Source organism: Fulmarus glacialis, unplaced genomic scaffold, assembly GCF_000690835.1.
Source record: "Fulmarus glacialis isolate BGI_N327 unplaced genomic scaffold, ASM69083v1 scaffold14508, whole genome shotgun sequence".
Lineage (NCBI taxonomy): Eukaryota > Metazoa > Chordata > Aves > Procellariiformes > Procellariidae > Fulmarus > Fulmarus glacialis.
In genome coordinates, this window is record NW_009226496.1 from 56,870 (window position 1) to 70,848 (window position 13,979).

The 13,979-nt window shown below is 40.6% G+C and overlaps 1 protein-coding gene across 1 annotated transcript in view; it reads left to right on the forward strand.

The window, feature by feature from the left end:
* Positions 1-13,620, forward strand: part of LOC104080432 (hormonally up-regulated neu tumor-associated kinase homolog A-like) — a gene marked incomplete at its 3' end in the record, with an annotated part of 17,371 nt that extends 3,751 nt beyond the window's left edge. The window contains 6 exon segments of the mRNA XM_009582830.1: positions 2,465-2,520; positions 3,672-3,810; positions 8,266-8,393; positions 10,535-10,667; positions 12,197-12,374; positions 13,579-13,620. Coding sequence (XP_009581125.1) covers positions 2,465-2,520; positions 3,672-3,810; positions 8,266-8,393; positions 10,535-10,667; positions 12,197-12,374; positions 13,579-13,620 — 676 coding nt within the window.
* Positions 13,621-13,979: the final 359 nt, after the last annotated feature.

The following is a 13,979-nucleotide window of genomic DNA, read 5'->3' on the forward strand; positions in this document are numbered from 1 at the left end:
TCCTGATTTTTAACCCTGGGGTATACCTCAGAAAAACAGTATTTTCTATTGTCTTAATAATATATTTGATGAAAAACTGGCCAGTTTTGTAACTATTTTTAGTCCAAATTAATATCGCTCATCAGAAATCCTGTGCTATGTTTTGACAGCTATTTTATTTCCTAAGCTTTACTTTTCCTATTCAGCACTAAAATCAGCACTGATCCAACAAATACTTATGGCTTAAATTAAGGTTGAGTTTACTTCTAACAAAAAAGGTAGTACTTTTCTTGTCCATGCAAGATCACGGTTGATTTTGATTCCACAGTTGCCAAAATGATCAAGAAGATAGATGATTGACCCACTTGCCTATTCATCTAGCACACCACATTTTACTGTCCCAGATATAAGGCGGCTCAGGCACAAGACCAGGTTCAAGAGCTTCACAAGCTAACACTCATCAGCTGAGCTCTATCCCTGAGGCTAACTATCCCTATGCTTGCTCTAGACATGGCCAAGTGGTGAGGTAATGCATCTGAGCTTAAAAACCTCAAATAAAGACAGAGAAGCTAAATCACATTGCCTCGCAATTGGATTGGGCTAGTGCATGCACACAGTCAGCTACCAACTCCTAAAGCTGGCGCTTGCTAAGTGACAGTAACTTGCTTGTATGTACAGTTGCTAATTTTTCCTGGATATTTTCCCTTCTCCCATATAAAAATGTCATATATCCTTTTGAATCACTTCCGGACCAAAGACATGGAGAAGCATTACAAGCTGCCCTCTAGGCATTCTCTCTGAAGTCCCCTTGGGAATGAGAAAAAATTCATGAAGTTGCTTAAACTTACAAACTTTCTGGGAAAATTTCCTTTGGAAAAAAAGAACAAAATTTATATTTGATGCAAGATAACTTCTGACACTATGTAAACTTTAATAGTGACCATTATCAGGTTTTTCAGGCAAGAAAGCATACATTATTATTAACTGTGTGAGCACTCAGCTCAGCCTACAGAACAGCAGTTGTGGCGCTCCAATGTAACATTATTTAATTGTAGTGTAGTAGAAGTCATGAGTGCACTGTGGGGTGCTAAATCCGATAGAAATGTCAGATTCGCAGTGGCCTGAAACACAGCTAGTTTTAAACCACACAGTTTTAGTGCAGAGGGTTATGTCACAGCAATAGGCTATGAACAAAGTTATCTTAAATCTACCTCCCAACTTTTGGGCACTGGCTTATTTGCCATTCTAAAAAATATGCTATTCAAATTAAAAACGATTAAAAAGTTATCATTAAAACCATCTCCATCCCATTCTCAGCCTGGGGCGGCAGAGGGTTTCGAGTGCAATGCTGTCCCATCCAGAACCACGGAGATAAAAGGACACTCCCATAAAACCACCCATCGGGACCACCGGGTACACCTCCGGACTTCATGCCTTGCAGCAGTGCAGTGCCATTCATCCAGCACCGGTCCTCCCAACCCTTGCTCCTTGCTCCTGTCCTTGCTCCCATCCCTCCTTCTGGTTTGTCCTCCTGTACTCTTCGAGGTCTTTGGGCTGATGAAAGCGCTTCACGACTTCAGAGAGGGTGGGAGGGAAATCCACATACCTGGAGTGGCTTCTGAAACTTGCTCTGTCCCCCCCTGCCCCCCACAGAGCTGAGAGAAGCCCCCGGCGGCACGCGGGAGGCCGTGATGGGAGTCAGCAAAGCATCGCAGGCTCCTGGACCGCCTCCCAACACCCAAATTACACTGGCTGAGGATTCCCCCGCGCTGCGAAAGATTTCAGCTGCCACTTCAGGCGCTCCCCACAGTGGAGCAATATTCTGGCTTTTGGTTTGAATTTGTAAGGATATAAATGTTCCCACAATAAGCAAATAAGCGCCTGAGCCAGCTAACAGCATTTTTCCTGCAGCTCTGAATTACGTCCTCCTGCAGGGGCAGCTGATACTGGTTGATCCTGTTTACATAAACATCGCTGCGGAGGTGTCTCCACCTTCAGGGTATCTGTCCCTGACCCAGCTTTGGTACCTCCCCTCCTCCACAAGATCTTACTTTCCAGTTCCCTTCTCATCCTTCATATCTCTCAGGCACGATTTACTCACAAAGAAAGCAGAAATGCTCAACAGTGCCCAGTACTTCAAACAAAGACAAAAACACTCTGGGTCCAAGTATGCGAAACTTCCTCTTTTACTCAAAAAAAGAAATAAATGCTGTTCCTCTTCTTAAAAAATACATCAGTAGAACAGATTATTCCTGAAATGAATGGTCTATTTAAAATATATACTCACAAAATATTCCCTGAAATACAGAAAGTTTCCATTTTCCCAACTGAAAACTTCAGGAAGGAATGAGGATCTTGTTACAATTGTAGGCAGAGCTGTGCAGAACTATTGTTATTATTCCAATTAAACTTTGCTAAAAACTATCTGCAAATGGTTAGCTGGGACATTGGGCATCTTAAAGTTTGCTTTCTGTCTTCATTTCAGGGACCTAAAAATTGAAAATTTTCTTCTTGATGAGAACAACAACATGAAAATCATTGGTAGGTGCACGTTATCTGTGAAGCTTGTTTTCAGCTTTTTATTTTGTGTTACTTTCGGTGACAGTTCAGGTACTATTTAAACAGCACATTTTATGAGTGAGCTTGTGATTATTCAATAAACATATTCAAGCTTTTAGAATAAATAAATGTTATGAAGTATAACTTAACAGCTTGTTTATTTGAGCTTTAACTAAAACATATTTTTAAGAGAACAGGGAAAACAATTTTGCCTATTGTTTTCCCTTGTGTATTGCTGGAGAAGCAAGAAACAATGACAGCTTTTATGTGTAGAAAGCTGTTCCTAGCAGAAGTGATTTGTAGACAAAGAAATAAATCTTCTGGGGTGAAATGCAGGTATGGACACATTAGCTTCTGTTGAGTCATTACTCCAACTAGAAACCTCATCATTTGGTATGTGTAAAAAAAAAAAAAAACCCAAAACTTTTTTGGTCACTGACAGAAACCTTGCTAGGGTTCTGAAGCAAACATTTATAAAAATGAGGGAATTTGCACCAAGCAGTTAACACAGCTCAGAGAAACATTAATTTTATTCTATGGAAACCGCACAGAAAAATCCCCGCAAGGGAAGCTCACTCTTAGAGACGCCACATGTTTAACCCAGTGTTTCCCAAACTTTTAAAAGCTTAACACCTCTGAGAAAAAAGGCACCAACTCTTCACCCCTGTTTTATAGCCAGCCAGTCTTTTACAATCACACCTTTCTCTTCCCTCCCCCTTGCACATATGCACATATACAGAGAAAAAGGCTTAAGTTAGCACATTTTACCCCACGTTTACAATGGGCTAAAGCACACCCAGCTGAGCCGAATGCTGTAGCTCATTAAGCCATGCTAATGCAGCTGTGTAGCTAAGCTCCTGTACTAGCATACAGTCAACTGAGGCAAACTAAAATAGCTAAACCAAAATCAACCAACCCAGGCATGTGACCCCATGGCTGGGTAACTTCTCCTTTACCTCTGCTAATTCATAGCACATTTATTCAAACCCAAAATTGCATCCACAGCTGAGATGTCACCAGATGCTAAAGCCAGCTGCTGTTTTCATCTTTCTCCTATCTTCAACCAATTCGTAAAGTTAAACTATTTTGAGAAGAGACTAAAACTTCTTTACCTTTGTTTTTGTGACCGTCAGATTTTGGACTGAGCAATACTGCAAAGTTTGAGGGTCTCTCTCAGGAGCTGTTACATACCCAGTGTGGAAGCCCAGCTTATGCTGCCCCGGAACGCCTTGCTCATAGGAAATGTGGTCCAAAGGTGGATGTCTGGTCCATGTAAGTAGATCTAAAAATATCCTTATCAAAACACTCTCAGCCCTGAATGATTTAGACAAGACTCTGATACAAACAGGTTGGTGGCACTCTGCTTTGGGGCATCGATGGGGAAAGCAGAGATATATCAGAGAAGGGCTGCCAGAAAAAAAAAATTGTGGGTGTGAAAAATATATCTTGAAATGTGTATCCATTGCAGAACACTGGAGAAAAAAATGAATGAGCAATGCATGTACTGTTCTGGAGTAAGCCTGTGGCAAGGGAAGTCAGCAGAAGGTAGAGTATCCAGCTCTAGGAGCCTGTTCTGAAAAGGCAGAGAAAGAGCTTGTATATACCGACCCACTCAGATGAACTCCCACCCTCCTGTCCTTCTGCACACAGGTTACAGCTGATATCTGAGTAACTTCTGTCAAAATCAGAAGCCCTGGAAACCCTGGGCTGACAAATGGGCATTTCTGTCTACTTTGCCAAAAGAAGAAATCTAAACAGAAAAATTGAGTCTCAGGGATACACAGACCAAAGATGTGACTACAGCAGACCCAGGAGACCTTAATCCATACCTTGGCTAGGCCCTTATATCAGATTATGATTAAGGAGTGGAATTATTTACTTCACAGGTGGCACAAACATGAATGGACTCCATTTTCTTTGTTCATTACATCTATAGGATATGTCTCTTATTATAAAGAATAATGCAGAAGGTGCCATCAGGAGAGTAATTTTTCACATAAATCATCTCAGACTTTCCAACTGCATTTGCAGTTTGCAATTCTAGCAGTCAAGTTTGGGGTTTTTTACTTTTTTGACAGTTTTTCTGGATGGATCTGAGAAAATGACAGTATATTAAGTCCATTTTTGTATCCTTTGATCTTCATGGATCTGGATAGGGGAGCTGCCCTCCGTGTCCATAATTTGTCCAAAGGCAGTTCATGTTTATCTATAAGTATATGTGCCCACATATCAGCTTCTCTTCAGCTGTTTTGATAGTGACCATATGCGCGGGTCTGAGCGTTCCACCTCCACACGTTTTTAAGCCCATTTCTAGCAGGTATGATTCAGGGCATAGAAGATGAGTATGAGTAATACAGACAAAGCCAAATCTTCATCTAGAGCATTAAGACGCAAAAACCTAGTGGCTGGTCAAATGCACCTTTGTCCAGACTCCTCCCACCTATTTACAATTGCAACCATAATTCCCTGCAGTACTAAACACTAACTGGTTAGGGGTAACTAACCACTAACAAGTGGTAGGGTAAAAATCAGGGTGCTATGGAAGCCCATGATAAAAGCCTGCAGATTTCAAACAGCTCAGACAGCTTGTAAGAGTATTTGGGCTTTTTGGCTTAGAAGTGCCACCTCCCGTCTCACCCCACAACCGTATTGATCTAACAGATCTTAATGTTCTGCTTCTCTTCAACACACAATGCTGGATCAAAACCCAAACTGTCTCACTCTGGTCACCTGCCAGAAGAAACAGGAGGTCTGGATGTACAGAACTGCTCTGAACTGGGATGTCCCACCCGCTTGTCCAGCTGCGAGAATACGGAGTCTCCTTGAGGAGTTCTCAGCAGTCTTTACTAAACTGTGTATCTACAGAGGACAAAGCGTTTTAGTTTGATCTGCAAGGTTGCTGGTACCTACATATAGGCATCTGATTCAGATGTCTAAAGTAGAAGCTTAGCACTCCTGCTAATGCTATGCTCAAAAGAGAAAGAGGATTTATATACACATAAATATATAACGCACATTATTCCTCTCAAGACCTGCTTCTGGCAGACATACTATATATTAGGGTTTTGACCTAACTATGATTCTTATATCTCAGCTTCCTCTAAATTTACAGGATATGTATGATACACGAAGTTAAGGATGAAGGGACAAATTCTACCAAATTACTTCAGCATAAGTCTGGATTTCAAGAGTGCTACTCTGAATTTATGTAGACATAACACAGATGAATCAGGTCTAGAGAATGCTGTCAGCACTTAAAGAGGATTATACTTATTTCACATTTCATATGTCTGAATGAAGGCAAAGCAGTAACCTTAGAACCATTTACTGAGCTCACTCTGTTAATAAACATCACATAACAAGTCAAGGGCTACATAAAACTTATATAAGGCCCTTGGTATTTAACATAGACATATTCTACATTTTAGACATAAAACATACTTACAATTTAACCTGAATTGTTCACATTATCATCATGAAAAAGGGAATTCTGATGAACTAAAATATTAATTATACTTCTATTGTCACAAAATAAGTAAAGGATTACAGATCGACTGGACTCTGGCAAAAGATTCCAGTGTGGTGGAGAAATACTGACTTTATGCAGCAGGACTGACAAGGAGTCATTACAACAGGAACCAGAAAGCCATATTCGGTCAGAAGCACATTCAGAAAACCAACCAGATTCAACTACAGTACGGCTACGGCTCCTATGAAGCAACATCGAACAGCAGCACCTGTTTGGCCTAATCATGATTTTGTGCATAAGATTTTAAAGATCCTTTGGAAGATTGGAAAGTGATTAGCTTTTGTGCACCAGCTGAACTGAGGCAACAGCTGCTGTATTCAAACAAATCCAGATAGTTCGGTGGGATAGAGGAGAAGCAGTCTGTTATAGCTAATAAACTGTCAAGTTTAACATGCCATCAGATTCCAGCTACAATTAACTAACTCCTTTACTAGCTACATTTTGTGCATAAGATTTTAAAAGAGTTTTTTAGGATGGCAGCTCCATCCATTCCCCAAATTCCCGTACCTTGGGGATTTCCCCATCCAGTAGGCTGATGAAAAGAACTATTGCCAGTTTAAAGCACCAATCATGTATATCATCACCAGCAATTTAAAGTGCATGGTAGTGTTTGCAGTGTTGAAAAGAAAAATGTATTTAATGTTGTAATGACATTAGAGATCCATTTGCACTGCGTATTACTCCCACTCATCAGAGAATCTTCAGGGGCCCTTCTCTCGCTTCAACTCCAGCTACATTTAATCCATGTGCTGTTACGTATTATAGAATGACAATCCTTGCTACTTCAGTCAACTCAATGTTGTTTCATTGCAGCATGTTTCCTTTGTATCTCTGGGGTTTTTTTACTCAAAGGATTCATCAGGAAAGTTTTGGAAAGCATTACATTCAAGAACTAGATTTATCAGAAGGTTTGGTAAAGTGAGAAGAGATTGATCTCACCTAAATTTAGCCATTTAACAACCAGGCGACTGGGTATACCAGGCAGATAGTGTCCTGTTATTGTCAGTACAGGGAGATAGCTCATCTCCTGAGATACTTAACTGTAGCCTAAAATAGCTCTATAACATAGCTGTGATGAATCTCTCTTGGAGAGGCCTGTGTCTTTCCATTGATACCTACTGACACTTAGGTTTTAGATGGTTAAAGTGAGACAAGATAAGTCCTAGTCAGGAGTAATAAAAAACATTTATCCATAGGTCACTGGTTCAAAGGCAATCCAATGCAACATTTAGTAAAAGCTGCCACCATCTTCTCGTGGTTTTTCAATGGTTCCATCATCTTCTCATGTTTTTTCAACTGTTTGAAAACATTAAAAAAAGACTGTAGTTGTGCACACCACGAACAGATCTGTTTCACAGATAACATCGTCATCATCTGCACTAATGTACCGACCAGATCAATTCAACTAGAGTTGCCTGAATTCCTAAAATGGCTGTCTTGACTGAGTTCAGTAGCGAAACGGCAAAGGATGGCGAAGAGAAGTGCTGTTGTGGTGGTGCAGCTCAGCAGAAGTGAGGAAGTACCATGGAGAGTGTTCAAGGAAACCTCCCCGTTCGCAAACTCGGGACAGCTAAGCAAGTTTTCCAAACTTTGGTTGGTACTTCTCCAAACTGAATGGCAAACCTTCACAAAGTTTGCTGATCACTGCTAGCAGACCGTTAGTCTTTTGCAAGAGTTAAAGTTTTAAGTCTTGAGCCAACAGCAAGCTGTTACCAAATGAATGCCTTCTAGGCATAAGTCACACCTAATTTAGCAATCTGAGCAAAGCAAGAAGAACTGAATTACTATTTGGAACAATATCTATCACATCAGTCCCAGCTCTGTGTTGTCACTCAGCCTCCAAACCAAAATGCTTTATTCTGATGGGCTGGGTACACTACACTGACACTCCAATGAGCTTATTTTAAAAATAAACAGCAGGTTTCCTCTTTCAACACTGCAGGTTTTCCAGTCACTCACTGTACAGTTTATTTTATACACACTTCCCACAACATTCTTTTCTAGATAAAATGGCATTTACACAAAGAAAAAAGACGTAACACGTATTCAGTACAAATTGCTGCTGAGAGGTAATTTGTAACCTTGTTCTTGATACTGAAAGCAAATCTCTGAAACCTGACTCATAGCTTTGTGGGATTTTTAAACAAACATTTATTAGCATTATATGGAGCTCTGATGTTTGTCTTTTTCTTTGACAGAGGTGTAAGCATGTTTGCTATGCTAACCGGCACATTACCCTTCACAGTGGAACCTTTTAATATCAAGCAACTACATCAAAAGATGTTAAGTGGAGAAATCAGCCCTATTCCATCAGATATCTCCCCTGGTAAAGCACTCCAATTTTTATAAAGCATACTGATATATAAAAGGTCTAACTCATGTAATAAAGTCAATTTAGCAATAATGCAATCTTCTGGAAAATAAGAGGAACCTTTTCCAGTTGTTTTGTTTGCATTTAGAAATAACTTTTGTGTGCCTTAGGCAAGATCTCTTTATCTCAGGCTAGTAGGAAAATAACATTGTTGTCTCTTCAAAAGGCCACTATTCTGGGTTCTTATTTACAGGGAGAATAAAATGTACATTGCTTTTACATAAGTGGAGCAGCTGTGCAGTAAATGATAACACTGTCATGTTTAGTATGTCCCATGCTGTGTGTCATAGCCAGGCGTTCTCTCCTGTTTTTCCCAAAAATCAGTTATCAAAACCTTAGATATTTTTTCCTGAAGAGCTCATTTTCTGGCTACGGACAGAACCCACAACATTGAGATAATTAAAGAAATGGGAGGGTTATTTTTGTGAAGAGTCTTTTCATATTTTTCATGAGAAAGAACTGAAACGCAACATTTTTCAATGAATTTTACTGACAAACTTTAATGAGGTACAATCTATAGAGTCTTTTAGGACAACTGGGAAAGATAGTTCTCAAAAGCTCTAGCCTGAATTACAGCCCATGGCTCAAAAACTCAGAAGACATGTTGGTGTATATACATTCTGGGTTAGCAGTCCAAAATTTACTTCCTCAAAGCTCAAAATTCTGCTGCTTTACAATGATTCCTATACACCTCTGGCTTTAGTCCCTATTTTCTGTCCACCTGGACTAGCATCTTCTCTGTAGACCTCACAGGCTTGGGCCCCTTCTCACAGCCGTTATCGTGCAGCTTCACTGACCAAGTCAGAAAGCAGAGCAGAATGAGACATGTTTTGCTCAGCTACCTACCAGCATGAGTTCAGATCTCCCCATCATTTTGAGCAGCTTTGCTCTGATGTTAGGCAAGAATGAGCCTAGGAACCAAGATTAGCTTCAGTGGCTGCCTGCAGCCAAGCACTGGGAAGCAGCAGACAGTTCCAGACTAAGCTAGCTGGATCTAGTCCGGAGTATTACAGTATTAAGATAATGTGATGATTCAATTTCTTTTTCTCCCCCAGTAAATGGTATGAGGATATCTACCATAGCTGTCCAGAATGTTTGTACATTAGTCTCTCATTAATCTTTCTTTGGAGATTGGTTGCCAGATAGCAGCTCCATTTTTCTACAAGCCCTCCATAGCTGCAATTATTATATTTCTAATTTTTCTTATTTATACTATTGTTATAGCTTCTACTAATAAATGCATTATCTCTGCTTTTCTACAAAGCCCACACAGTTAGTGGAAGATTGCGGATAACTCCATTGTTCCCTTGCCCATTGGGAATTTAGTGAGGGAGCAGTAGTAAACGAGCTTTGCATACTTTAGATCTAAGTTCTTCTGAAGGAGATTACAAGTGAAAGGAGCAGCATGTTCCCAGTTTAATGCTTACTTGCCATTTTGCTCATTTCAAAACATCCCCAAGGAATATGGAAGAATTCGGTAGAGTTTTCCCAAGAAGAAAAAAAAGAGAGGGACTTTATGCAGTGTTGGAGCTGAGTGATAGACATATGGGAATGCTTGAGCTTTCTCTGTCCCAACTCCAGGCAGCCAAAGCACAACACGTCATCTGAGCACACGGGTCCATCTCCCTCCCTCGATACAGAGAGTTTTATCAATGAGATTAGCTGGGTAGTCAGCTGGCACAGAAGTGCCCCTTCTTAGAGCCTTGATCAAATGCTGAGCAAGCACTATGCTGAGACTGCTATTGATGCCATAGGTTGCATTCACTGGGGTAAATGAAGCAAATTAGGAAGCGAGGTCCAGTGCTGTATCTATAGCAGCATCCATAGGTCCATAACATGCCTCCCGGCATGGTTTGGTCCATGCTGCCCACCCTGCTCAGGTGTCCTTGGGGGAACAGGGTCACCACACGCAGTCTCAGAGGAGAGCCGGAGCTGTTTCATTCAGCAGTCAGCCAGAGACTGGATTTTAGCCGAGGTTCTTACAATGTGGAGAAGCGGGGCAAGTGCCATATTTCTGAAAAAGGAAAATTTTGCACTGCCCAAATAATCAGATATTACTACTAAACAAGCCATTTCATCTGAATACCGTACAAGAGATGTACATTTCATGCACTCCTTACTCGAGCCTGATCCTGCTAAGAGGCCTGGAGTCAAAGAAGCAATAAAAGACAAATGGTTGAACGAAGGCTTCACCAGGAAAATACTGAATGCTGCTACCTATGAGAACAGGTAACAAATTTCACATCTCTAGCTTGGGATTTCAGGATTCGGGATTTGGTGGGGAAGCGTTGGGGTTTTTAGGAATATTTGTTTGTTTGTTTGTTTTAGAAGATTTTTGTTATCTGCTCAGGGCTGTTCCAAAATGACAGAATTTTATTTCAGAAAACACCAGAACTTTTCTAACCATGGATAAATTTTATATAAGAAGAAACATCCTTATAGAACTGCTGATAGACATTGTATCAATAATTTTGTTTTCAACATGCCTCACTGGTGCCACTAATTTCTAGACAGTGCTTCTAATCCTTTCCTGCAAAACTAGGTCTTGCATGCCCACCTGAGGGAACGACATTTTCATATTACGCTGAAGTTCTTGTTATTCGAATAATTTTTATTCTCATCCATCTTTGTAACTGACCTTAACTAGTCTCCATTTTTTCTTAGCAAGCCACTTTTCGGTTTAAGATTATTGTAAAAGTTTGAAATAGGTATGTGCAATATGACACTTTCCATAAACATTGCCAACTTTCAAGATGTTATTCATCTTTCGTATTGGGAGGCTGCAAAGTATACTTTGCATATCTTTAAATACCTAATTTCAGCGATGGACCTTTTACATCTTCCTCACAGCTGAAAGTAGCATGGGACAAATGTTTTGTGCGCAGATCATTCTGTAAAAGTCAATAGTTTACACTAATCGAAACAGCGAGTAATGTGGCCTATGTAATCTGCACCATCTGCAATGGTGTCTACAGGACACATGGCAGGTTTTCCTACCACAATCCAGGTGATCCACTGCCAGTCACAGCCAGGGCTATAAGCAATCTATGCGCAATTTGTTCATTCCTCTGAGAATTGCCCACCGTTCCTACCTTTGCCCTCCTTCCCTCCCCTCAGATGTGTCTGTGCCCATTCATCCTGAAGTTCGACAAGTTTGAAAAAATGTCTTAGGAGTCTCAGAATCTGAGGCTGTCGTATTCCTAAAATGCCTTTACTAGACTCACAGAAGCCTGTGAGTAAAATAATTATCATTATAACATAACCAGTTTTATTTCACAATCTGATTTATATAAAAATAAAAACCTTCCTGTACTTTCCTTGGTTCTTTATTGGTCCTTTGAGATTTTCCTGCCTTTGGGGCTCTTCCTGTCTTCTTATGCACACGCACTATCTCTCTGTTAATCCATTTGAGACTACTGTACTGAGAACCAAAATATACACACTTCATTAAAATGAGAAAACGCTGTTTTCCATCTTTTAATTTTTCAAGCTTAATCCTGGTAGGTGTCCTTTCAGAGTAATCAATTATATCAACAATAGGATATTTAATAATGCAGCAGCAGAGCCTCAGCCCAAAAGTGAAGTTAGCGTAGCCGGAGAGGGGATTTTTGCACAACTGTGTATCGTAATTTGCCTGCACGATTGACTTAGCCTACTACAGCTACATCACAGAAGTGTGTGTTGTCCACTTACTGTAAATTCTGACATTGTACCTGGACACATCATTCGTATTTAAATACTTTTTCCTAATATTTCAGACTTTGCCCCAGTGAATTGAATCCTGTTGTTTTAAACTACATGACAGAAATGATGGAGTTCAGTCTTTCAGAAGTTATCAACATTTTAATAAGTAATAGACCCTCTCCTGCCATGGCTTCCTATTCCTTATTGCTGAAGAAACTGCTCGGGTACCAGAAAGACCGCAAAAGAGCCCAGGTAAGACATCTTGATCATGACAGGCATAAAGCGCTCCCTGGATTCTTACAAGGAACATCGCGACAGCTACTCAGCACATGTGAAAAAGGTGGTTGCCCATGGAATGGAGACAAAACTCACCAAAAATAGAAATGAAATTGCAGATCTGGGTGCAGTCTCAGGAAACCTATGTTCTGGCATTCTCAGAGGTGATTATTTTAAGAGATTTTTTTCCCAGAGATAAATATACCCTTTTTTTATGACTAATGATTTTAAAAAGTGGGCTGCTGGTTGTAATGGGATTGGGAATTATTTTGCTTTACATAAAAGATTACTTTTCCATTGGGAAAAGGAGCATTAGCATCTCAGTGACCTCGCCATCCCTTCCCTTTCTGACTGGTCCATGAGGGCCTGATCCAAAGTCTGGGGAGGTGAGTGGGAAGCTGTGAAAGTTGTAAAATCTTTTCTCAGCATCTTTTTTGTATTTTTACCACTGTATCTTATGCTCACGCTCCAGCTCCGACTCACTCAGAGACATGGAGCGAGATCAGAGGGGACAAAAATTTTAAAAATAAATTCAGAAAATTATGGTAATCGCTGGTAAGGCCACAATTAGTTAAAAAGGCTGTAAGCTTTTCTTTTACAACCGTCTCCACTAAGGGGTTCACAGCTCAGTCATAAAAATTTTGCTTCAGGCAGAAACTAGGCAGACAGGAAGCCAAATTCCAGCTTCTAACACACAAGTGCAATGGGAAAAGTTTCAGCTACAAAACAACACACATCAGCGATTAGCCTCCCATTCAAAGCCTTCGCCCCAGAGAAGCTGTATTTTGAGAAGGTCCAGTTGACTCCTCTAGAAATTATTCAGATGAGCTTGAGCAGATCCAGATCTCCATCCCAGCACACAGCTCCAAGGTCGCAACAGCCTGTGCAGTGTTTGCAGGCAGAGCCATAACTCAAAAATATGAGTTGGGGAGTATGCATGTGTGTGTGTGTGTGTGTGTGCGTGCTTGGGAGGGGAGGCTTTCCTTCACATATGTGGTTTTTTTCATATTATAATTTTAAATTGGATCTGCTAAATCGTAACTCACTCAAAAAGAGCCGTATTGTGAAGGCTATTGACCAGCTTTCTTGAATCTCTGGATATCAAGCTGATTTACAGTCCCTAGAGATCTAGCCTTCCAGGCAAGTGGTAGCGTTTCACGTCCTCTACGACCTCTTTCAGCATCCTACCCGGGTGGAAGGGGGACGCGATCATGTGCAAAAGGTAAGTTACAAGCTGATTAAGGGGCTGCCTTGCTTCCTGCCACTCCTGGCATGCAAAATGCCCTCTTAAGGCAGAGAGTCAAGCTGAATTCAAGCACAGACCCCAAAAATGGCTCCGATTGTAAGGTAATAACAAATTACTGTTTTGAAGTCCTAGTATATATATATTTCCCAGGCAGGCTGGAGGTTTTGGTACAGCAAGGAGGAAAAGAGGGGAAGTTTAACAAAGGAATGACTGACATTTTCTTTCTCTGTGTTGACATTTTTCCAGCCAAAGGTTTAAACCCAAACCGGTACTGACCCAAAATAACCTAGCCAGCTACCAGCTCAAAACAGTGGTGACTTTCACAGAATCACAGT